This window comes from Xiphophorus maculatus, chromosome 6 (assembly GCF_002775205.1).
Source record: "Xiphophorus maculatus strain JP 163 A chromosome 6, X_maculatus-5.0-male, whole genome shotgun sequence".
Lineage (NCBI taxonomy): Eukaryota > Metazoa > Chordata > Actinopteri > Cyprinodontiformes > Poeciliidae > Xiphophorus > Xiphophorus maculatus.
In genome coordinates this window covers 24792776-24818802 of record NC_036448.1, presented here as the reverse complement: position 1 = coordinate 24818802, position 26027 = coordinate 24792776, and the positions used below count along the sequence as shown (strand labels likewise).

The following is a 26027-nucleotide window of genomic DNA, read 5'->3' as shown; positions in this document are numbered from 1 at the left end:
TAAATATTTCACAGAAACTGAGGTCGGGAATTCATGTAACTTCTGGCTTTTGGCTTTAAACTCACCTCTTGCAAAAGCGAGGATGTGCTACATCAGGGGATTCATCTTTTTTAAACATAAAATAATTAAAGGATGTGAACACACCTCTCTAGCTATCAAAGGCAGTCAGATAAAAACACTGCAGGACATAAAGGGACATCAGTTGGAAAAAAAAAGAGAAAAAAATCTCCTCCTGCTCTGCGTGAGTCTGATCTTAAATGAACAGTGAGGGAATGTGTCGGTATAAAGACGTCCAAAACCAAAACGCTAAAACCAACGTATGGTAATTACCTCCTCCTGAGTTTTTTTTAATTTATTTTTTATTATACATTTTTAGGACAATCATTAGTGGGAGTTTTCCATTGCTGTGTAATAAGCATCAGAGGTGTGTGTATATTAGAATATTAGTAGTTGTGTTTTAATTGACCACAAAATTGCATAAGATGGAATTACAAAAACAAATGTGCTTATTTGAATCACGTCAATTAAAAACAACAACAACAAAAAAACGTATTGTATAAGTTTTTACATTAGGATTTTTTGGGGGGGGCCTGTTTCAACATTAGTGCATTTCACAAAACTGAAGTGGAAATACGTTTTTGCATCACTTGAGCAAAAACTTATTTTTTGCTCATTTGATCGCATGATCAACAACTAGACATATATATTCTAGATATGCTCCACAAAAAGAAACTGTAAATAACTGCAAATAGGCAGGGGTCCACTGAACAGTATTTAAAATTTGGATGAGAGCTGATGAAACCCAATAAACTGTTTTGTTTTTTATTATTCAATTTAGGTATTTCATAAGATCTATAAAATGGATGATTAAAATAGCAAAGTCAACTTGCTGAAAATAATGTCCATGTACTATAAAATATATTCACTCTCTTTGGTTAGAGTGATTGTTTGTCTTCTTATACCACATTTTTCACTCCACCTCACTTTCCATTAATATGCTTGGATTAGCCACTCTGGATTAGCCAACTTCTGTTGCAAGGAAATTAAATGAGCACATTTTAAATCAAATTACTGAAATAAATTAATAGTACAGAGATTGTCCTAATTCCCTTAGATGCATGTGTACATACTTGGATACTTTGTACATATTGTGTCTAGTTTCTAGTGCAAATATTTTACTACATTTAAATTAAGACAAAACTCAGTTTTAATTTTTCAGTAAAATATAGGAGCATATTTTAAGTCAATAATTCCTGAATATAGATGGAATAAAAGTACTACTTCCATTTGCACTTAAAACAGGAATAACATCTTGCAATAAGTGGCAAAATATCTGCCAGTGGAACTAGTACTTTTTAAATCTATATTCAAGAATTATTGACCTACAAAACAAGATAATATCTCCTGCTGAGGCGTTACTTTTAAGTTAGTGTCATCTTATTGACACTAACTCAAGATATTTGCGCTAGAAATTCACAAAAATACTTGATAAGATTTTCTGTTTTTGCAGTGGGATGTATTAGTTGAAGCTAATCCATCTTGGAAGCTTTAGTTTCAAGTTCAACTCAATGCTCAATTATTAAATTTTTACCTCTTGGGCAGAGTTCAGTTCATCTTTCACTTTTTGCATTTCCCCCATTGATTTTGCATAATTCTTTTGGATGAAAAAATGTTTAAGGTTGGCTAAAAGACACAAATGATGTCAAAGAAGTGGTGGGAAAGAGGCCAAGGTGAATCTCACAGATTGGGAAGTGTGTTTACCAAGTGTTTTGCCGTTGGAGTGCTGATCCGGGATCAATTTACGCCTTCAGATCAGCGAGTGCAGTGTGATCAAGGGAAGCCTGCGGTCACTGAACCCCAATCAGCTGTCGGAAAGGCAGGATAATTAGGGAGCTGGAGAGAATATTCACAAGCAGATGGGAGGATGGAGGCGACATGTGTGGGAGCGAGGGAGAGAAAGAAGAAGGGAGGCGGTCTCTTTTTGGCAAGGGTGTTGGCTAAATGCTTGAAATGTAAAACAAAACTAGACAGAGTTGAGTGGTGAGGAGACGGAGTTTAAGGGAATCATGAAGGTGGGAATGTGGTGAAGGTGGGATCAATGCGGGCAACTGACAGAGAGAGGGAGAGAAGCAGGAGGGAAAGGTGCGATGCAGATTAAGGCTGAACCAAGAGGCAGATGAAGAGATGCAGAAGCTGCGAGGGAAATGGAGACAGATATATAAAAATATTGGTCTGTAACTGATGTAGTTTGGTTCAGCATCACAGGTTTCCTGCCTGTTGTGCCAATAACACAAATTTGAATTTAAGAGAGTTCTTGGCAGACGGAAAACTGCATAAGGAGGCAGGAGGCAGATGAAACGCGGAATATGCACTCAGTATGTGTTGGGATAGAATCCCCCTCTCCCTGAATGTTTGAAGTTGAAAGAGCATGGGAAAGATCGAGGGAGGAGGAAGAGAAGTTGATGGAGGAAGAAGGAATAAAAATAGCTGCTGTGACCAGATCAGCGGTTGGACATTTGGAAATTGTTGCGTTTCTGGTCGGAAAAGTTGACATATAACAGATGCAGTAAATAAGCAATGCATGCTGACAAGGAAATGTTCTACTTGACATGCAATAGACATGCAAATGCTACATCTTAGCTTAGAGAGATGTTTGCATTTCCTAAAATGATTTAAAAACCCTACACAGTCAACATGCAGAAAGATCTTAAAGCTCCAGCGCATAAACTCTTGGCTTTCTCCAGATAAAAAAAAACAAACAAAACATTTCAACACACAAGTATTTGTAGAGCTATTTCTTTTGAGTTTAATAAACATCAAATTAAATCTAAAACTGTGCAGTCTGCCCTCTTTAGTACTGAAATGCTGAGACTTTGTTCAATGTGGGAGTTAAATTTGTTGCTTTTTTAAAGAAAGTTTATGCAAGTTTCAGTAACTTTAATGATAGACATTTTAAGATTTAAATTCAGGATTTACATAAATTACAATAAATAAGTCGTGTAAATAAACTAAGTAAGTTACTTCAAATGTACTTGCCCAAAAAACTTTAATCAAATTAAATACAAGATTGTGAATTTAAGTGGATGTTTTTTTCTGCTCCTTTTACATAGGTTGCTCTGCTTTGACCTCTTAGTGTCATAGTATTCTATTGGAATTTGATGGTGAGACCAAAACAAAGTGGTACATAATTATGTAGTGGAAGGAAAGAAACATGGTTTTCAATTTCTTTTCCAAGTCATTTACCTGCTGGAGCTGGCAGTGTTTGGACAGCAGCTGGAGGGCTAAACTCGACTTGACAGGGAATAACTCTGAGGAGGTCAAAATTCATTTAAATGTTAAATTACTCTGAAACAAATCCTCAGTGCTTCAAAGATGAAGAAGAAGAGATAACTTAGCTAGTGACATCAGTGGGATTTTTGTGCTATTTTGAGGCTAGTGAATACTTTACTGTGTTTTACTTACTTAAGATCACTTGCTTCTTGGCATTTGCCCCTTGGACGTCCTTGACTATTGCTTTGAGTGGTTGACCGCAGGTGCTTAAACTCATACACCTTCAATGCATTTTAACATCAGCGACACTTTGTGTTTTCCAAAACAGAAATATTCTTAAGGCTAAACCAAGGGTTATACTATATTTGTTACAATCCACAACCAGGCAGTTTTTCCTGCATGTGCCTAAAGCTAAATTCATGATTAATGCTTCCACTCACGTGCATTCTTGGCTTGATGCATGCTTCATTATCTTTATCTGTCCACCAGCCCCCTGTGGCAGACAGAGAGTGGCTTGCATAAGTGCACAAAATGTGCACACCGACTATGCATGTGACAGGTTAAATCTCCCATTCAAAAAAGCAGCTTAGATGAGTTAGACAGAGCAGAAGAACAATAAGGATGCTTGATTTGAGGAGAGCTTCTGCAGGAGGATCTGTGTAACACTCAGAATGCCTCAGTGAAAGTGTAGAGAGATGTCAGGCCTATTTAAAGCACCCACATGATAACTTTCACATCAGCTGACTCCATTACCGGTGAAGCTATTTGAAAACAGCTTGAACTTTCGCCGAAGCCTGATCGTTTCTTTAAAAATAATGTGGATACAATTAATTCAGGTGCACCAAACAGCAAGACGGACGATCAGAATGAGTAATGTCGCCAGGAACTACCAACAGAGAAAGAATGACTTACCATTCAAGGTTAAATGTAAAAAAAAGATGGAGTCTCAGTAATTTCCTGTGAAATGCTCAACAGGAGGAGTAAATGCTGCGAGTCAATGACTCGATGCAACCTGCTGGGTTTCCTTAGATATAGAACCTTTTTAATTAATTTGAATAATAAACTGAACTCGACTGCACTGCTTCATAAGTAGATCATTTGGAAATTATGTATTATTGGGCTGAGATTACTGAAGTGCCTTGAGATGATGTTGTGAATTGGCGCTATATAAATAAACTCAACTGAATTGAACTGCTCTGGCTTCTTCATGTAAATCCTTTACTTCACATATTAATTGCAACTAGTGGATTCAAAGATTTTTGTTTGTATCTTAGAGACGCTACAGGCTTTGGTTTAAAAGAAGAACAACATTATTTAATACCCTGTGAAGAAAAACAGTTGGAAGTGCTGAAACAAAGCATTTTTTTACTGCATGTGTCATAAATGAACTGCACCTGGATGCTTAGACCCATAAAAACTGTTAGCACCAATGCTGGAAATGAGGCTGCAAAGACCAGACAGCTCCACTACAACACATTGTCTCTCAAACATTTAATTAGTTCAACATTTTTACCAGCAGTTTAGTTTTTTTCTGTTTGGTTTGCAGATGGATCCTAGTGTTGCAGTAGCCATGGCAATGAAGGAATGTAGATAATTAAATATGTTTGATTAGATTATTAATGTTTATATCTGATAAATTATTCAATTGAAATTGCATCAGGACATTAACTAGGCTTTTTACACATGAATTATCTTTCATGTTAGCTCTCAGTTTGTTTGGACTCTTTTGCAGCTTGTACCAGGTTTTCCTCCAGTGCTGAACTGCGTCTTGCTCCGCCCATTTTCAAGTACTTTCCCTGTAACTGCTGACACAGGACAATGCTGCCTCTGCCATGCTTCAGTGCGGGGGTTAATGTGTTCAGGGTGATGTGCAGTGTCAGTTTTCTCCCATGCACAGGGTTTCACATGCAGACCAAAAAGATAAATTCTAGTCTCACCTAACCAGGACTCCATTTTCCACGTTTTCTCTTACCGACATCTGAGATCCCAGGGTCCGCTGTCCTGCATGTTTTAGGTGTTTTCCTGACACACCTGACTTAAATGAATAGGTGATTACAGGTGTCTGCAGCTCTTTGTGGCATGCTCTGGGGTTAATTCAATCATTTAAATTAGTTGTGCTGGAGATGGATGTAAAATACACAGGACAGTGGGCTCTGAAGACAGACTGGAAACCACTGCTCTGTGAGTTGTGTCACACTGTGGATGGAACTTCTTTGCTTTTAGCCACTTCTCAACCATGCAGCCATCCCACAGTATGAAAAGTAGGTTTTTTTTCTGTGATAAAAACATGCATTATTGAATGCTATAATTCAAAATAACAAAAACATGTTGGATTTTGACTTTGTTTATGTTTTTATTTATAAATCATTAATATATTTATGCAAATGTCCATTGCATTGTATGTTTGCATGAATATTTAGTGTGTGTTGTGGCAAAGTTTCACATCCAACCAAGACCAGCAGATAAACAAAACTCAGCAGCATTCCTCTACCATATACCCCCGTACAAATGGCCTGTCCATAAATCCTGTTTATACACAAGCTCAGAAATTCATTACATCCCTTCACCATTGAAATAAAAGCTAAACATCAGAGCGCGACCTATTGGCAGACTATTTACCTTACCCGCATCAGACTAAACAGCACCAGCGCACGTGTGCAATTTTCAGGGGCCTCCCGATCGATATGCCCCCGTAACTAGATATGATATCGTTTTTGAAAATCCATCACACCTGTAGGTGCAAGGGCCACGCATCGTTTATAATGAAAAGAGAAAGAGATGGGGAAAAGAAGAAAAAGAAGTGAAGGGGCCTAGGGTGTGAAAAGATTAGAAAAGTGTGAGATGTAAGGGAGGAAGATGAAGGAGAAGAAGTAGGAGGGGAAGAAAGAGGATTGAGCAGAGACGAAGGGAGGAGAATTAAGGAGACTGATAGCTGAGCACAAGGTCCAGCGGGCGGGGATATGTGTGCGACTGTATGCCTCACAAACCCACCCAAAGTGGGGAGCTCATGAAGACTAATGTTATGACCTTGCGTGGCGATAAGGCATGAAGATAAAGTAGTGTTGGATAAAATAACTGAAAATATACCAAGAGGAACAAAGGTGTGTCTGTGAGTGCGCAAGAGGGAGCGAACGACAGCTGAACAGACTCATGAAGAGACAGAAAAAATACGAACAAACACAAATATAGCTCCACCATAAGATAAATAAACAATAATGGGAGAAAGACAGATAGGAAGCAAAACATTGCAGTGACAGTGCGGTTACATATCAATCATGTGTCCATGTGTTTCCTCATATTACCTCATATTTCTGATTTACAAATAATCAGCAGAGCTGATTATGGAACATCAAGTCAAGATAAAGGATTAAATAAATAACCTCTACTTTTCTTTTTGAAATAAATATCTTATTATTTTCTTCTTGGTTATGTATGCACATGATTTCTCTTGTCCTACTGGTTACTAAGACTGTCACAATAAGCAATCAATCAATTAATCAATCACATCATAAATTAAAATGAGTTCAATCATTTTTATTCTAATGAATTTTGTATTTAGTGACATGATAATCCATATTATTTATGATTTTGGTTGTCGGGTTTTATTTTTGGACATTTAAAGTATGCTCCAGTGTTTAAGAGTCTTTTGCAAAATTGTTTTTTTACCCCTCCAGGGGGTCTTTTGTGGGCTCTAGTGTCCCTTATATGAAAGTAGGCTGACAGGAAAGGGAGAAGGAGAGGGCGGAAGACATGCAGCAAATGTCATCGGGTCCGGGAGTCGAACCCGCGACAGCCGCTTGTCAAGGACTCAAGGCCTCCAAACGTGGGTCGCGCTGTCCCCTGCGCCACCACGGCAAAGCCCGTCTTTTGCAAAATTAACGTTTATTGATCACAGAGAGGAAAAGCTATTACACCATTATCAATATACAAAACTAATGGAAAATTGTCTCAAACATATTATTGTTTATCAAGATGATTACTGGTACAATTTATCGTCCAACAAAATGTGTTATTGTGACACTTGGTACTTGTTTTCTTTGTGTTAAAAAACATTCTGAAATAAATAAATGAATGAATAAATAAATAATAACAAATACATTTAGGGATGCGCCTCATCATCCAGTAAGAAATGTTCCATAATGATGTTTCCCCTAATTAGTCCTGAATACTTGTCTGTTTCATTCTTTTAACCCATTTCAAATAAGAGCACAAACAGCTGAACATGAAACAAGCTTTTATCTGACGCAAAATGTGCGACAGTTCCTGTTGAGATAAAAGCATTTACTGATAATGCTATATTTACAGTCTGAACATGTACAAACAGCCTTCGTCCACTTCTCAGTAGGTCCAGCATTGTTTACAGCAGCAGCATTAAAACATTCAGCTCTGTTTATCTGATTATAAAGCGTGAATGTTGGAAAAGTGGTCAGTATTTCAGCCTAAACCTAGAGAGATAACTCAGCATAACCTCAGTTTAACTTACAACCATTAAAGACATTCAGCTCAGAGATTCAAAAGAAAACAGAAATGATTATTACACAGAATGCAGCTTCATTTAACATTGAACACATTTGAGTGGAAATCGTGGTTTCATTTCCTCACATAAGCAGAATTTCTTTATTTTTGCTAACTGTGAATGTCTGTCTCGTCTCTAAATCGGGCTTTTTAGACATCTGCAAAACATTTTTAGAAGTAAATTTATTCCGTGTTGGTTGGGGAAGTGTTTCAACTTTCCTGGTCAGACTTATTGGGGTCTCTGCTGTTAGTGCAACAGTGATGCTCTCTTACTTCCTCTTCCTTTCAGCTCGATCCATTGGTTTTCTATTAGATCTTGATCCTGAGACCGAGACAACTATGGCAAAAGATTAAGTTTATCTTTTTTGAACTATTTTTATGTTGTTTTGGTCATAGGTGTTGTACAATTATCCTGCTGAAACACTCGTTGACAATCCATTTTCAGTTTTCAGTCAGATCCACCAGCTTTTTTAAATTTAACATCTGGTATTTTGTCATGCACCCCCAAAAAAGCATCCCAAGAGCCTCAAAGAGGAACAGCCCTCAGCACCACAGATCCTCCACCATGTGAACAAGGGGCACAAAGTGATTTTACAAACATTTCCACCTGAAGCATTTGCTGCTGGGAAACTCATTATAGCCTTTGTGGATCAAAGCACAGTGCTTCAGTTACAGTTCCTGCAGTGTTTAGGAAACTCCACACATTTACACTTGTAATTGTATGACAAAAAAGACTTTTGCATTTTTTTGGCATGTATATCCAGTAGTTTCTGCAAAATCTTCATAACCCCAAAAAGCCGCTCTGTGCTGCAGTTCTCGAACAATAAGTTCTAGAGATATTTAATTTTGAAGTTTTTGTAGCTTTCATCTGACTGTTAACAAGATAAACTTGGGCTCTCGTCCAGCGCAGTGTCTGGTAGCTGAGGGAGCTGGGCCTTTGGGTTGATACTCTTGGGAAACAGACAGTCCTGGATGGAGGATATCAGAGGGAGACAAGATGGAGGCCACTGATGATCTTTAAACGGCACAGCAAAACCATAAGCAACAGAATTCGATGAGTTTTATGATGCTGCTGTCATATGTAGGTGGAATGGATCGTGTCTTTAAAAGAGGAAACCCTGACCATGAAGTCATACACTGCAGGGGAATGTTTAAAGTTTAAAGCATGTCCAGCCCACATTATGAGGATATATTTGAAATGATTTCTATTTATTTATGTACTTTGCTGCAACATAGCTTATTGCATTCTGTCAGAAATAATCAGTTTATTCCTGAAAATCTAAGATTTATTTTAAGCATCCTCTGAATTGCGCTTTTGGTTTTTGAAATTAGTTTTATGTTGGTTGATATGAAGGCAGAAATATGACTAACTTTCTAAATTTCTGTATTCATCAAATATTCAATAAATCCAGCTAACGTGTTTACTCTGTTAAGTGCAAATCTTTGTTGATGCAACATGTTCTTGCATGATAACTTTGAATTAGGAGCAATATTCATGAGATTATTCCCTGCCTGAACATGATTTGCTCTCTCAGGCATTGTTTTGTAAAAGTTCTCGGTACAATGGTGACGAAGTATGAACTGTAAGCTTTACTGGTGCAGGAAGTCAGACAGGTAGAACATTCTCTGCAGATAGAAACAGGCAGGTGAGAAGACAGGAAGGCAGGCGGCAATCACACGGCACAAACACAGCAGAGGTCAATGCTATCACGGAAACGAGCCGTTATTTCATAGCATTTCATCATCATCATCATCATCATCTATCTCAGTCGTTTGTGCTCTTTCCCGCTTTCATGGCAGGATTTCTCATTGATGACAAAGCCATTTATGTCTTTCGCTTGCTCCCCCTGCTGCCGCCACCCTTCCCTCGTGATTTCTTCCTTATCCTCCTTGCTATTTATGTTTCCTCTGTTTGCTTTCACACACTTTGTCTCGTCTCATTCTCAATTTGCATTTTTTTCGGTCTTTTTGTCTTCCGATGCCGCGTACCCAGCTTACATCTTTGCTATTTTTTGCCACTCTCACCTCTTCTACATCGCTCGTCCTCCTCTTTCTCGCTTACATCATTTTTCTGCTCCGAACACCTCAGCCTCTCTGTTTCTACTCTTCATCATTATTATGTCATTCACTTTTGATTGAAATTCTGTGCACCCTTTAACTTACTTTCTTACTTTTCTTTTAACAGTTATCATTCTCACTAGATACCAGACTTGTTTCTTTCCTTGCTTCCTCCAGCTGGTATCTTCCCTCCTTCTTCATGTCCACTCCCTCCATACATTTTTACCTCCTTCCTTCAAATCTCATCCTAATTTCCATTTCCCATATTCTTAATCCTTCCTTCCTGCTACTGCTTTTCATCCTGTGGTTTTACATCATCCTTCCTACCTTAGCTGAGTTCCATTTCCTTCTCATCTGCCAGGCCCCGTTTTTGCAATATTTGAAACTTCATGTTTCCATGTGTAATTTTCTTCTTATTTTGCTCCTTTATTTCACCAATTTCACCAGTCTTCGCTCTATTTTTTCATGTTTTCTTCATTATTAGAAGGCTCTCCTGTCGGTGTAACATAATCTCAAGATTGTATTTTCAAATGTATTTTTTAATGTATTTATTTATGATGACAAGAGATGATGTAATTCTCTTGATTTGACATGTGACATGTACCAAAGAGAGATTTAAAAAAAAAAAAGCTCTCCTTTTGAGCCAAACATTCCAAACGTTTTCTGTGTACATTTAAAAATGTGAAATACTGATTTTTAACAGTTCATTATGCTTTTATGGTTGCTGTTTTGGCTTACATATCTTTTACAACATTGATAATCACATTTCACTAATTTACATTCCATTTTACACCAAGCTGCTAAATGTGAACTGTAATACAGACTTTACCAAAAAAAAACCCATAAAAATTAAAATAAAACAACTTTTCCTATTGTTTGTACTTGTAGCATTTTTGTTTTGAGCTCTGTCACAACCAAACATGACTTTTAATACTCCGAATGTTTGCACAAAACACATGACTAATAGGTGTTTCTTTTTTTATTTTCTTGAGCTGAGCAGTAAGAAGTCTCCTTAAAAGGTCATGGTAACCCAGCAGACTGATGTTGATGTTAATGAAGCAGATTGACAGCAGGTCATAACAGCCTGCACTTTAAACAATCTGGCAGCCGCACAAAAACATCTGTCGCTAAAATGAAACATGTATTAGTGCACTATTTAGGAGAATCCCACATCTGTTTTATCCTCAACATTTATTTATTTTTTTGCTCTGAAGCTGCTGTCATGCTGTTTCTTCATGTACAGCAGTGTATCTAAAAACGTGAATCTAAACTTGAAGAGCATTTAGTAAAACATGATATGTCACATCTATGAAGTATCTGTGTTACCTACTGTATGACACGCTAGAGCACCATGTTTTATGCCGTCAGCACAGGAAAAATAGAGAGATTACAGTAGTTTAGATGGAGCTGTTTAAGCCTTTCAGTGTCACAAATTGAGTTCAACTTCGTCAGTGCAGACAGGGTGTCTGCATAGCAGGTAGTGTCATCACTGAATCATTACATTGATATTTGAGAAGCACCTCAGTAGATTCAGTAGCAGTGACATATATGGCGTTCAGGGTGGTGACATTTACAAAATAAATGTGTGACAGCCGGCTTGGGTGAAACTGTGTATGCTACAGTTCAACAAAGGTCAAAACGTAAACTTTCAAAGTAAACGCAACATAAAACCTTCAGCAGGTATGAGATCCAGAGAATCAGGATAGTTTGAGCCCATTAAATCCTCCTTTTCAAAGTAATTCTCTAAATGTCTTCATTGAGTTGCTCATGGAAAACACTAGTTGAGGTAATTTGTTTAATTATGGCTGCTGCACATAGGGATTGTGCAATAAAATGCAGGTACAGAAAATTGATAGAAAAATTTTCCCAACATGGCAAAAATATACATTTTCTGTTTAACTTTTCAACAATAAAACAAGATGATTCATTTTTGTTTATTTCTGCTTGAACAAGAATTTACTTTGAACTGATTAAAAAAGCAGAAAAAAAAATCTGAACCAATTCTGTGTCATGGCCATGGCTCTCAAGCCTCTAAAGCTTTAAATTCAGGTCTTGTTTAGGCATCTCTGCTTAATAAATTTCTGATCGACCTCTCAGGTCTTGTAAACAGAATCTGTTAGTTGTTCTTTGCTGAAATGGTGGGTCTGAGAGTTTGCTGACTTCAGTTGAAGGCTGCAGAATGCTCTGTCCTCTGGGAGTCAGGTCAGCAAACTCTCTCGGGTGTTTAAAAGAGCTACAAGGCTCACTGTTCTGCTTCACATCGTGTTTCTTTTTAAAAGGTTGTTCAGTCTTAACTGTTTTGGTTGCTTTTGGACTCTTCTCAGCCATGTAATGAAATATGCTGCTTTATACAAGTAAAAAAACCCAACTGATTCATTTGATATTTTGGGGAAGAAAATGCTGAACATCTACAGACTAAAATACCCCATCCAACAAAAAAACGCTCACATAACAGCTCTTAAATCTTCCTTAGCAATTCATAAGGAACATTTATAATTATTGATATCTTGCTCTCCTTGTCTTCAGCCCTGAGAGATAACCGCATCCAGCTGCACCGCTCGACTCCCACGGAGCTTTCCATCAACATCTCCGACGTGCAGCTGTCTGATGAGGGCGAGTACACCTGCTCCATCTTCACCATGCCGGTCCGCACGGCCCGGGCGACTGTCACCGTTCTAGGTGGGTCACGCAAACGCCACAACAGCACGGCTTTCGCCGCGCCGCACACTGACAGACGTACTGTCATCTCAATGAGGACGTTGTAACTTTTTAATGCGGGCTTAAAATAAACCCTGCAGCTGTGTGTCAGGCATATTTTAATATCAACTCAAGCAGAAAGAAAAATGAAAGGTATGTGTGTCTATGTGTCTCATAAAACGCTTTCAGAATTAAGTAGGATTTTTGGTCAAAGACAGCCTTTTCTTCTTTCTGCCTTTTGGTAGAACTCGTAGCTGTCAGTCTTCTGTCCATCTTGGTAATTCCTCTCTGGGAAGTTTATATTAAGGTGTCTTCCTTTCTCCTATTTGCCTTGACTAGATCCCAAGATGAGGTATTCTGAAAATGCTGCTTTGTTCTCTTTGCAGTGTGACAGTCTTGCTTGCCTTGTCAGTCATCAATCTCCTTTGAGACTCACTAACATTTGTACAAACCAGCTTGACGGTAGTCTCCGTTAATTTCCCTCATACGCCTGTTGGAATTTTGACAAATTTAAATATACGACTTGAGGCTTTTGGCACTTTTTTTTTTTCATTTTCTCCATGGGGTCCCTGTTGTTCCTGACGATTTCATGAAAAAGTAATTACTTTTGTTGGACTGCAGGGTGAAAATAAAGGCTGATCAGGTTGCAGAAGTTTAACACGACCTGTCTAACTGCCTCTAAATGCCCTTGATGCGCCGCTGGGATATTTATCCCACTGAGCTTCAGATCCAAGTTCAGTTTGACCCTGCTGACAGCCTTTGTTTTTGCATCTTGTAAAAAAACAGCACACAGCCATTAGGCAAAGTATTGATATTTTAGCCATTTAGTGCTGAGTTTCTATAAAATTACAAGACAAATTCTTGACATTGTAGCAGTTAGGCAGGAAATATCTTAAAGTCTAAGTCTGTGCAAAAACACAGAAGCCCACATGATGCAACCTGATTTTCATTAGACTCAAGTAATCTAAGTTTTTTTTATAAAACTGCTTTCAGTAACATATTAGATGAACTAAAAACACATCTTGTGAAGCACAACTTTTCCTGGCAGATCTGCATTGTCTCAGAGCTCCATATCCGTCCGGTTTGATGCTGATCCTTGTTTATGTTGTTAACCTCTGAGCAAGGCTACGACCTCACGTAACTCTCTGGTGATGATAAAGCAGTTCCACTCATCCTCAGTGAGATGAATGTTATTACCTATTTGTAATGCGTCCCTGTAGAAGACAATAAATTGTGGTCACCATGGCAGTAGAGAATGTGCCTACTCATTGGACATTGCACTAATTGCCCCCACCCCTCTACAAATACTCTTTATCGTATTGATTTTGATTTGTAAAGTTATTGTTGTTACTCAGCATTGGGTTTCAGTGGCTGCATTTTATTGTTTCGTTGAGAGCAAAGCAAAGGCTGCAATGCAACAGTTAATGGCTTTAAAGTACAACCACAATGGAGGCTTGGAGTTGGAAAGCAAAACCAACTTGCTCTGGCCTTCCAGAGAAGCTGCGGTGGGCTTGTTTACAGTCAACAGCATTTGCTAATATCTCAAACCACCCTTGGCTAATTTGACTCTTCACTAATTTGTTTTACACTAATATATATTTTGCCCACATGTTTCTTAGTGTCAGTTTATCTGTTTGGGAATTGATAAACAACAAAGCCAAACATATAATTCAATTCAAGAGTACAATATTTTAGAGGTTTTGTAGAGTATAATCAGAACAAAATGTCTATTGAACAAGGATGACTTTTCATAAACGGAAAAATGGGTACCATACAAGCAAAAATTGCAAAAGCACAAAATGATGGAGTGACAAAATGACTAGCTTGTTAGAAAACTGAAAGCAGTCCTGTTCTATCAGAAATCATAAACATGATTCAGTATTCTTGTGTCTGAAATCCAAGACTGAAAACCTTCGTTTAAGACTGCCACTGTGGGGAACAAAAACTATTGAAGACATTTATGTTCAATAAATGTGTTGGAACATTTATATCTCTAATGTTCCAATTGAGATCAAATTTATATTCAAATCTCAGTAATAATCCAATTCAACCACAAATACAAATAAATCAACACAAATTATTCCATAAATTAAGTTGCATAACAGAGATGCAACTTATTTAATGGAGGATTCTTTGTGTTTGTTAAACTTTACATTAACTTCTGTTTAAACAAGAAGAATGTTTATAACTCCAAGTTTATTTGTGAAAAATAAAAGTTTCATTTGTGTTTTCTGCTCTGAAACTAGCCAAGAAGTTCTTGGATGACGACCAGAGCTGCCAAGGATTTCTGCCTCATTTTTTTGGAAACTGCTCTAAGTAGAAAACAAGAGATGCTAGAATCAAAACGTTAAGGGTGGAGCGGAATGGCTTACGTTTGCACGGCTGCTCTGTTGCTTGAAAAAAGCCAAAGGGCTTGTTCTCAAATTTAACGTTATTCATTCGGGATTGGCGGAAGCATCCTCGAACATTCATTTATTCAGATTGCTTCGCGGTGATGCAGGGTTTAATGATGGAATTAAACGTAGTTGCCCTGGACAGCATTGGGAGCAGTAGCCAAAAGAAATGTTAAGTTGCTATTTTGTAAGAAGGATGAGGAGTGAAGCCTGGTTTGCTTCAGCTATTTTAAATTAACATGAGAAACACTCCTTTCTGTTTCATTTCATATTCCTGTAATTGTGACTCAAGCATTTTTTTTCTTAATTCACTGTAGTTGACAGCTGTGACACTGTATTCTGCGTTTCCTAAATATTTCATGACCCCCGAGAGAGAGCTGGCCTATTAAAAATGTATACTAAAATGTTGAAAACACACGAATCTCCACGGGAAAATTGAGCAGAGATGTGGAGTTTTTTTGGCAGAGCTTTGTTTGTTTGTGTGTATTTTAACCTTGTTTTGACGTGAATGATTTGACTCCTGCACACACAATTACACATCCGGACACAACTGCTGAGTATGGCCAGTTTAAAGGACTGTGTCGGTGAGTTCAAAATCTGTGTCATGCCTGTGCTCTGTCTTGAGAATTATTTATAGCGGCTTTATTCTCTTTCTCTGAATATAAGGAAAGGGTCTCAACACGACTTTTCTGGCCAGTTCTATGTGTGCAGTATTATTCCCTCATTAATATTCAATGCTACTTTTCTGCAAGGGAGCTTCCGCACATAGTGCACTACATCAAATGGTGGTACATTAAAAATTGACCACGTTTGTATTTTTTTGATGTACACCTCAGTTATTTCGTTGCGCTTTTTAGTGCTGCTTGTGGGCATCTCTGCAGTGCTGAGGAGCTAATATCAAAGAAGCATTCTGATAAACAACAGTGCTACCAATGGACACATTAAATTCAATTATGGCACCCATAACAAGTGAATTATATTTAGCCATGTCATGCAGCATCACCAACCACTTGATCACATCATGCAGTCCTCTGCAAATGGTAAATACTGCCTTATTAGATAAGTAACACATTTGTTTTTAAGTAAGTTAACTTACACCAGTCATTTGTTGTGGATGGTGCAGCCCTTGAATGTAAATCGTAAGGGTAAAAAAAACATAAATATAACTACAGACGACCATAAAAAGTTCTTCTTTGGAACATTTTCACTCACTGTCTGCTTTTCTTCAACACTGCAGTGACAGCAGGTTGTCCTGTGTACATGTCTTTTGGAAATAAGAAACAATACAGCACAAACCTGACTGACAAATCACACAGAGGAATCCATCAGCCTTCAGCTGATCTGCTCCATGCAAAATGTTTTAGCTTATAGTTATTTAAGAATCTCTGCTGATCCTAAAATATAATTTTCTGTCTGACAAACTGTCATTTACAGCATTTTTCACTGATACTAGCAAAGAAATTACAAACAAATAATTTTGTGCAAGAAGCTGTTCACAACAAAGTGACCAAAGATCAACTTTAAAATCTTAACTGTGCAAATTTTATGGTTGAAAAAAATTAATAATTGAGACTTATTACTTTAATATATTGCATACATCTTGGCTGTTAGGAAGTAAGGGAAACTTGCCATTCAAATGACTGAAACTCAGTTCCTTTAACCCTCCTGTTATGTTGCGGGTCAAATTGACCGGTTTTAAAGTTTAAATTTTTTTTTTTAATAGTTGGAAGTATTTTTTTTGCATGAAACTTTTTCTATTTGTCTTAATAGGAGCACTCTACATATAAATTAAAAATGGTTCGTTTTACACATTTGCACTCCCCCCTGCATCTACATATTACATAGATACTGTTCAGGTCAATTTGACCCGGTAGTCAAGTTGAAGTGTGAAAAGAGTCAAAAAATGTCCTATTCTATATGTTTCCTTGCAGCTATGAACCATATTTCACCACACACACACAAACACAACACACCACACACATACATGCACACGCGGACACACCACATACATACATGCACACACGCAGACTTCCTCACTATTCTCTTTACTTCACTAGGAAACTGCGAGAAAGCAGGTGTTCACACAACTTTTGACGAGAACCCTTTCATTCCCTTGGGCAAACTCCACCCACTCTGAGTGACACTCAGCAGATGTGGAGGAAAACATAAATACTTTCTGCATGATTCGTTTATCTTGATTTTAATCAGCGGGTCAATTTGACCCTGAGCAGTATGCGTGTCTCAAGTTCAATTATAAAGATCACCCATTGAAAAAAAAAAAAAAAAACCTAAATGTAATATAAAAAAATTACAAAAGATCAACTTCAAGGAAATTATTGTTTTTTTGTCTAGGTTTTTTTCATAAAAATTTTTTAATTCAATTTCTTTAAGTGCAAATGAGTAAGTTGTCGTTATTGATCCTTTATTTGTAAGAAATAAAAAACATCATTGCACAAATATTGATTGAAATGGTTAGTATTGGAGTTAATAAGCCAGTTTTTTGGAGGAATTTTTTGGTTTCTGACACTACTGCATGATTAAACACTCCACAGGTCGAATTGACCCAGGAACTTTATTGCTGTACCTCAGAAATGAGCATAACAGGAGGGTTAATCATCTACACTGACAGTCATCTGGAAAACCAACTCAATGTTTTTATCTCATGTAGCAGTTACCTTAAACTACTTTGTGATATCATCAATTATAAGCACTACATAAAAAAAGTTACTTTTGTGATGAAAATTACCCGTTGAAGTTCAATCAAGCAAAATAGGACGAAAGTGGCTTTAAAACACCAAACTAATATTTTAGCTTAAGCATTGATATATTTTTGTAATAATTAATTTATTTATTTTACAAGATTGTGATTTACTTTTTATTGTTCTATAAAAAGAATTCCATCCATCTGCACATTCATCCATTCATTCATTAGAAAAATGAAGATGATCTTGTCAATTACAAGGTTCTTTGTCGCTCCTCTTGGCATCCGTTCTTACTTTGCTCTCACATTCATCCTTCTCTTCCTTCCTGTCCAAATCTTTCTTGCAATCTTTCAACTACATTTCTTTTTCTGACTATATATAAATATGTATACATATCCATTGCTCTGTTTTCAGTCTTAATGCACAAGATGGCAGTTTGCAAGAAGATGGCAGACGAATGTTCGTTATTTAAAAAGCAGAATGACAGTAAACTCTGCCAGCACTTGGAGAAAGTGCTGCCTACAGTGACTCCAGATGGAGTTTAGAAAGTTTTCTTCCTTTCCCCTCAACTGTAATGGCGGTGATGAAGAGGCCTACTAAAATATTTGGCAGACAAGATGTGTGGATTATTTTTGCTGCCTTTGTTGTGCTCGCTTTGACTCGTGCTTCAAGTTAAGATAGTAATTAAGCAAAAATGTGTTTAGTTTTATTGCATTTGGAAAAAACATCGCTGGGAAAGAAGAAATGCATCGTGAAATTTTGGTTTGGCTGGAAGAGCTTGACGATTCCTTTGGCCTCTGTTTTTTGTTTGACCTCTTTGTCCTTCTTAGTCTGGAAGGCCATGGAAACCTCAGCAGAGCAGCTGATCTGAATGAAAGAGGAAGTCTGCTCTGCCTTGCAAAACTGTTCACATCCATTACGTCTATGGTTCACTGAGATTTTATGCGATAGACCCAAATAAAGTAGTGCATAACAGTGAAGTAGAAATTAGATAATTTTTTTTCTTGGTTTTCTAAATTTTTTTGCAAGTAAAATTATGCAAAATGCATTGTGAGTATGTATTCAGCCACTTTTACACTGATACAAATAAATCCCAGTGGAGCTAACTGCCTTCAAAAGAAACATAATTAGTAGCTTACATACTCAACACTCTAGCCCCATTGTGACACACGGTGGTTACAGCATCGTGCTTTGGCACAAGTGTCTTTCATGGGTTTTTTTAAAACCTTATTTCAATTTCTCTTCACTTAGCTATTATTCCCCTCTTTGTGCTAACATATCACAAATATCCTGATGTGATCAGTTGAACCCCGTGAATGTAACTTCATAAATTTTAGCAAGGTAAATCCCACCGTCTCATTGTAAGTAGATCTCCATTTTGCAAACTAATTTATTTGATGATTTGAGCCAACCTGGATTACCAACACATTGCTGTGTATTAGCTCGATTTGAATTGTAGAAGTAGCATTTTAAAGAGATGACACAGTATTATTCCTCTCGTAGAATTAATTGCGTTCCTGTGAACATCTCAGCGGACTTTCGTCTGCTATTTGGGGACTTCTCTCCAAATATTAGACTACTTAATATGAGTGCCACAAGAATTGTGGGATTGTTGAGCTAATGAAGGAATTTTTTTTGTCAATCATTTCCTTCAAGTCTTGGAAAAAAATAATGTGGTTAGCATTTCAAATTTGTCACAAGAGTGAAAGACTCTGGGGCGACTGACCTCTTTTACTTCATGAATAAAGAAAAAAGGTGAAGCAGAGAAAGAGTGTGCTCTTATTATTATAGTAAAATTTCCATGTAAAATGTTTTTCAAAATGGAATTTGCAGCCTGTTGTAAGATAGGCTGAATTGTCATGATTAAACTAAGTTATGTCATATTCCCAGTGAAATATAATTTAATCTAAAGACTGCTTTACAAATGGAAACGTATCAATATAAAATGTTCTTGAACTTGAACTCTGAGGTCCTGCAGAGTTGGACTCATTTATTTATTTCATTAAATGTTGAAGCCAGTTATAGTTGTTACTAGATACGTCTGTTAGCAAACTGTAGAAAAGCTGTGTAATATGAAAAGCTGTTATTTATTCCGTTGTCGCTAAAATATTTGACAGTTTCATTATCAGCAGTGTTTTCTTGACGTTGCACTGTGGTCCAGCAGCTCCACTGTTCATATTTATCATTGAACACTAAGTCTGTCTTAGTTCTGTGGTGAGCTTGGAAAAATATGGAATGAGAATCCTAATATTACACAACATGTATTTTCACTCTTTTGCTGGTTATCAGTCTGGCTATCAGTCAGGTAGCCAGGCAGGATTGGGAAGCACATTTTGTGAATTTAAAACCGTAACTTTTTGAAACTTTGGTGTTCTTTGATTTTGTAAGTCGCCCACTCATTTCCATGCTGGCTGACTGTTCTCGACACATTTTCATTCTAACTGGGACTCAAGGTCAGAACTCCTTGAGGCTGTTTTTAGTCGAGGAACTTGAGCCAGCGTAGAGCTACAACTTACATGGTGGTCAATTGCATGTCCAACCTGCCAGAGTGAATTTATACACCAACAGCAAATGTTTCTTTTAGATTTTTTCCTCACTATTTCAATGTTTAGTTTTGTTTTCAGACATTCGGAGAACAGATCTTTGTGTCTTCATACAGAAAAATACCAGTGTTAAGCTGCCGCACTGTGTTTTATCTTGCCATGTATGTCGGCATATCTTATATAGATTGTGTGGGTCTAAATGTGAACAAATCAAGCATGTTTTGTGAAACCTTAAGTCCTTTCAGTGAAACGTTGAGGCTATAAAGAAAGAAAGAGTGCGTGAAAAAAGATTGTAGCAGCTTAGTCTGGTAAGGGTTTTAAAAAGGAGTCAAAAGAATCAGCCATACATAGAAAATGATCTACAAGTGGAAAACATTAAAAATAACCATCAACATGCAGAAGTCTGGCTTTTCAAACAAGTTTATCCGGAAAGCAGACAACTGCATGCTAAAAAATGGAATCATGACACCTAAAGCAGGGTTTCGATATGAAAATGTTGGCTGTAAAACCAGAAGGAAACTGCACAAGTTTAACTTTCTTGGGACATTTGCAAGGAGGAAACCTTAAGATGTAGTAAAGTTTGCCAAGGAAATCGTAAAGGCAGGCCATGAGTTTCTGGAAAAAATATATTTTCTATACACCTGAACAGAAGACATGTTTGGTATAAACCAAATGCAGCATTCCAAGAAAACTTACTAATTCAGTTATTTATTTTTAATAAATAACATGCTTTTTATGAGATGTCTATTTTTCTCTGCATAATTGTGTACTACAGTATGAAATGCAAAGAAATTCAGTGCTGGAACCCAGATAGGCTGTTGTACAATAAGCTTTTCAAAGAATACACATAAACAAAGGCACAACAAGTTCTCTAACTTTAAAAAAGTTATCTCAAGGTTTCCTGACCAAACGCCATCTCTATAGATGTTTGCTTGTTTGGATGCTGAACATGTTTAACCTTGTGTCTCAGGAATAAAAGCAGCCTCTGTTATAGTGCATTAAATGTTGATGGAACAAGTGCAATTTTAATCAGGAGAGTCTGGTTGACTCTTGACTGTAAGCCCTGCTTTATTGATCTGTTCTTTTCTACTTTTTATGCTGCTTTTGTTGTTTATGTTTGCTCTTTTAGATCTTAGAGCACAGTTTTTATTGTTGTGTGGATCGGTTTGGGCAAAATAGTTGGTTAGGTTTGGGAAAATATCTGATTTTGATAGGTCTGATGTTCCAGGACATAATAGAAACATATTAGAACTTTGCCTGTGATTGTAAAGCAGCATTATTAGTTTTCTGTTTTGTCCCTATCCAGGTTGCCCACTCAACTTTAAGCAACAACTGTCTGGATTGCTACTAGTCAGAATATATTTAATACATGGATAATGGAAAATTATAAAATCCACTCAAATGTTTGGTATTTCAGATACAACCATGTCAGGAATTGCCTGCAAATAACCCAGTGTCCTATCCAGGAGATTTATATCCGTACTGTAACTTCAGGTTTTCCCTCTGAGACGGAAACAGTCATTATCTGTATAGCCCTAATTGGTCCCTTGTCAGCAAAATAGAGAAATCTTCCAGTGCAGGAGGCGTGACAAACACTAATAAGTCTGGGCAATGGGTATGATACCTTGGAAGGTCATTTGGGCTGCTGTGCACAGCCATGAAGCATTTTGGGTACAAGCCACTGCATCATTATTTTGCCTTATCTGGCTTCTATCTTGTATAATAAATTAAAGCTGGCCTTTAGTAAAATGGCTGCTGTATCATAGTGTTCTGTTCATCTTCACTTTTACCCAAATCAATTCACCATAGCTCTGCAAACATATGCAGCAGTTGGTGGAAGCTTTGCCACAAGCCTTCAGTTATTGCTGTTTCTGGCTACAAGGTGCGCCCTGCAGCACAAAAGTTTTCCCCTGGTCCTCCTGCTTACTCTCCACTATTTATGCTGCTTTATCTCTCTCCAGGTGTGCCCGGTACGCCTCAGATCTCTGGCTTTGAAACTCCAGTGCCAGAGGGCGAAAAAGTCACCCTCACCTGCACCAGCACGGGCAGCAAGCCCCCTGCCAAGCTGCGCTGGTACAAAGGAGACATCGAGGTGCAAGGTGAGTGACAGAGGAAATTAGTTTGCATGCATGCGTGGATGTGTTTATTTGAGATTTTATAAAGTGAGGTAAAATAACCTGTGTTGGAGTCAAGTTGATGCACTCTGAGGTTTGGACTTGTGTCCTTGTGGGAGGAAGAGAGAGGTTTTGTTGGATGCACGGATGTGGCTTCTGCTTGCGTATCTATAATTATGGCCTATGTGGCTGTGTTTCCAAGTGTGAGACAATGATATGGGTGCAGATATGAGTTTATTTTGTGTGTAAGCCGTGCTGCGTGTGTGTCGTGTCCTTGCCATATTGCTTTGTGCCTCTGTATGCGACCTAAACCTGTAAATGTTTGTGTCCAAGTGTGAGAGCAGGCTGCTTGTCTGTGTGAGAGTGGGAACATGCTGAGTGGATCTATTCCCCTCTCTTTCCTCTCCTCTGATCCTGTAAATGTGGATTTTTCCAGGGGCTGTGCACGATGCCTGACAGAAGCATTTACCCCTCTTGATCTTTTTCACGTTTATCACATGACAACCAGAAACTTTAGAATAATGCACTGGGATTATATGTGATAGGCCTACCAGAAATTTCAATTAAAACTGAAATGGAAGGGAAAATGTTGCATGGGTTTTAAAAGTGTGGCCTCCACCTCTAAATAACATCAAGTGCAACCAACTGCCTCCAGAAGTCTGTGAATTATTAAAAAGAGTTCACCTGTGTAAAAGACCTCTAAAAGACCTCTGAGGTCTTTTAGAGGATATTAGGGAACAAATAGAAGACCAAGGAACACTGCTGACAGATCAGGGAGGAAGTTTGAAATGAAATGAAATCTTTATTCATTTCAAACACGTAAAATGTCAGAAAAAAATAAAATAATCACAATAATCAAAGATAAAAAACAAAACTTCCATATGCAATCCAAAAAGGAGTAGGAAGAAGAAAAAAAGCTTAATTCTAGCCCCAATTGTCTCAGCCAAATACTGTATGTCCCACATTATACATATTTACATGTCTAATTTCTATTCATTCTGTATCTATACAATTAATTTATTATTATGCAGTCGACACCATGCTTAGCCAATACAGTTTTCCGTAACATATCCATAGAAGCTACATTAATCTTCAGCAAAACAACCAAAAGCAAAATCTTTCCATCTTCCTGAATACAGGACATATTAGCTACCTCTGGACTCAGGTTGAAAACATCTAGAGGTCAGAGGTTAACCTTCCATCAAAAAGCATTCCGGAGTAGCCAATGATGGTTTGGATTTTTTTTTTTTTCCTTCCCAAGCTTAGATATTTATATTAAACTGCCATTATATTGAGAGCAAAGTGGAACCAAAGTCAAATTTATTGTTTGTGTGCAGAAACTTTGGCTATAAATCTGATTCTGGTATTAATGTATAGAGAGACCCAGACTTAAATACATTTGAGAATCTGGGGCAGAACTGAACACAGATGTTTACAGACACTCTATCAAATCAGACAGAGCTTGAACTTTTTTTGTACAAGGAAGAGCTGTGCAACAAAACTAGAGTACTATCAAGCCCACCTTTTTCTTATTTTTATTTAAAAGAAAACCATAAATCATTTATTTTATTAATTCCACCTCCCAATTATGCACTACTTTGTGTTGGTTCTTCACATTGATGTTTGTGGTGTGAATAACTTTCCCAGGCATGTACTGATCTGGTTCTTATTCATTTAGTTGCCATCGCTGATGCGCTGCAGTATCTGTAATTGTGAGAATGAGAGCAGGCCGGATGTAAGCGGGGATAGAGACGCAACGGAAGCTTTTTAGAAAAAGGCAGGGCAGAGGAGAACTTAAAGGGATGTGGTCGGACAGTCAGACAGAGACAGAGAGAGCTTTGCATAAAGTCATGCTCAGTGACTATTCGATACAGATAACAGGGAGAAATGAGCAGAAAAGAGAATGAAGATAGAAGGAGGGAGAAAGAGAGGAAGAAAAAAAATTAAGCTGCCCTTTTTTTTTTTTTGCTAAAAGGCAAACAGATTATTGAGTTTCCCATCGGCTGACTGTGACTCAAACTTATGGTAACAGCAGTGGTGGCATCTTTCCAAATTACCACCATGTTTTCTGTAAACCCCTGAATAGTTGTTGCCTTATTACTCAGAGGCTTTCTGCTTTGCTTTAGTGAGCAGACCAAACATGTTGGCAGTGTAAATTCTGCTGCCCTCTCACTGCTTCCTCCATCTGCCTTATGAGAAGCTCTGCTGACCTGCAGCGCTGACGGCACTTCAAGTACAGCGCCCTCTTTCTGCCAGCAGATTGTACTTTCCATAAATTATTCTGTTTAGTATTTTGAAACTTCTATTCAGTATCGCTTTGTATTGTAATTATTGAAATATAATACAGTAATACAAAAGTATAAAGATGTATTGATGTAAAGATGCCGCAGTTAGGCTTTGTTGTGCAAAAACACTCATCTTGTCCAGATGCCTTGGCAGTGTTGTTATAATTATGGATTGAAAGGAATCAAAAGAATGGGCTAAAGCCACAAAGAGAAGAAGGAATGGGAGAGCTGCCCGCCTGAGGACAGATTATCTGCTCCTTTTGTTACAGGCAAACTAAAAACAGGAGACAGAGAAAAATGGGAGCAGCATGAAGAGGAATGTGCCTTTTACAGAGGCTGGAAGTCTGCTTAAAGACTCAGTTTACCCAAAATACCAAAAAGAAATGCTTTACCTAAGCTTTAAAGGAATGAATGAAGCTTTAAAGGGGAACATGTTAACTGCACCCTGAATTTTTCATATTCCTCTTAACTTCCAGTTCATTTTTCTTTTGGACTGTATCAGCTAACAAAATGGTCTGTTATCTTTGAATTACATTTACTATAGGCTTATCTGCACAGCATTATTTAATACCGCTGCAAAATATCTTGGGTTCTTTCTGTAGATGAAAGTAAAAATTGAGTGTTTGGGAAACATGGAGAGTTTGTAGCATATCCAAGGCCAGGGCATGCATGGGTTGCTGATAACATCCAGAGTTTCTATGTTCACCACCCAAATATAACATTGTGGCCACTGACAGGTGAAGAGAAAACATTAATTGTCTTGTGACAATGGTTTCTGGCATTAGATAAGCATTCTGACCTTGTGGAAGATTTATTGCAAGGCTAGCTGTAAATGTCTGAGGACCTTCAACCATGGCCGGATTGTGAAGGCTCAGACAAATAAGATGTAACATTCCCACAGTTGCAGCTCAGGTGGGACTTTTCTAGTCTGCAGAAGAAACGGGATGCACCGAAGTGGGCAGGTGGCCAGAAAGAAGTGGCAGGGTTTTTTTGTCTTTTAGGTTTTTTTTGTTTTGCAGGTAGTTTTTTTTTTTGTTTGTTTGTTTTTGTTTTCCTTCGACCATGACCAGTGACTGGATGGAAACTGAAATATTCAATATTTTTCTGATTAGTGAACTCAAACACAACTGTGTTGTTCTGGCCAAACAAGCTTTATTCAGGGGACTATTACTCAGTAAGGAAGACTGAAATGTAGCTATTTTCAGGATGAGAATTTAAAAATGAAATCAGATGTATCTTTGAATTACATAAAAATAGTATATACAATTTTTTTAATATAATATGTTTTGTCTCTGACACGTCAAGATGCAATTTATTTATTTATGCTAAGAGTTATTAAGAGCAAGACCTAAAGCACATAAAAGAAGGTTGAACCCAATATAAAAAGCTTCTCTGTCAGGTTTCAAGCTCTGTCATAAAACATTTTGAATTCAGAATAATTGGCACCTTT

General features: G+C 37.6%; 1 protein-coding gene across 3 annotated transcripts in view; it reads left to right on the top strand.

The window, feature by feature from the left end:
* Positions 1-26027, top strand: part of cadm3 (cell adhesion molecule 3) — a 147074-nt gene that overhangs the window by 72159 nt on the left and 48888 nt on the right. For all 3 annotated transcript variants that reach the window (XM_005796560.2, XM_023335978.1, XM_023335976.1), the window contains exons 4-5: positions 12370-12522; positions 22140-22277. In XM_005796560.2, the coding sequence (XP_005796617.1) occupies positions 12370-12522; positions 22140-22277 (291 nt within the window). The remainder of the gene's footprint in view (positions 1-12369; positions 12523-22139; positions 22278-26027) is intronic.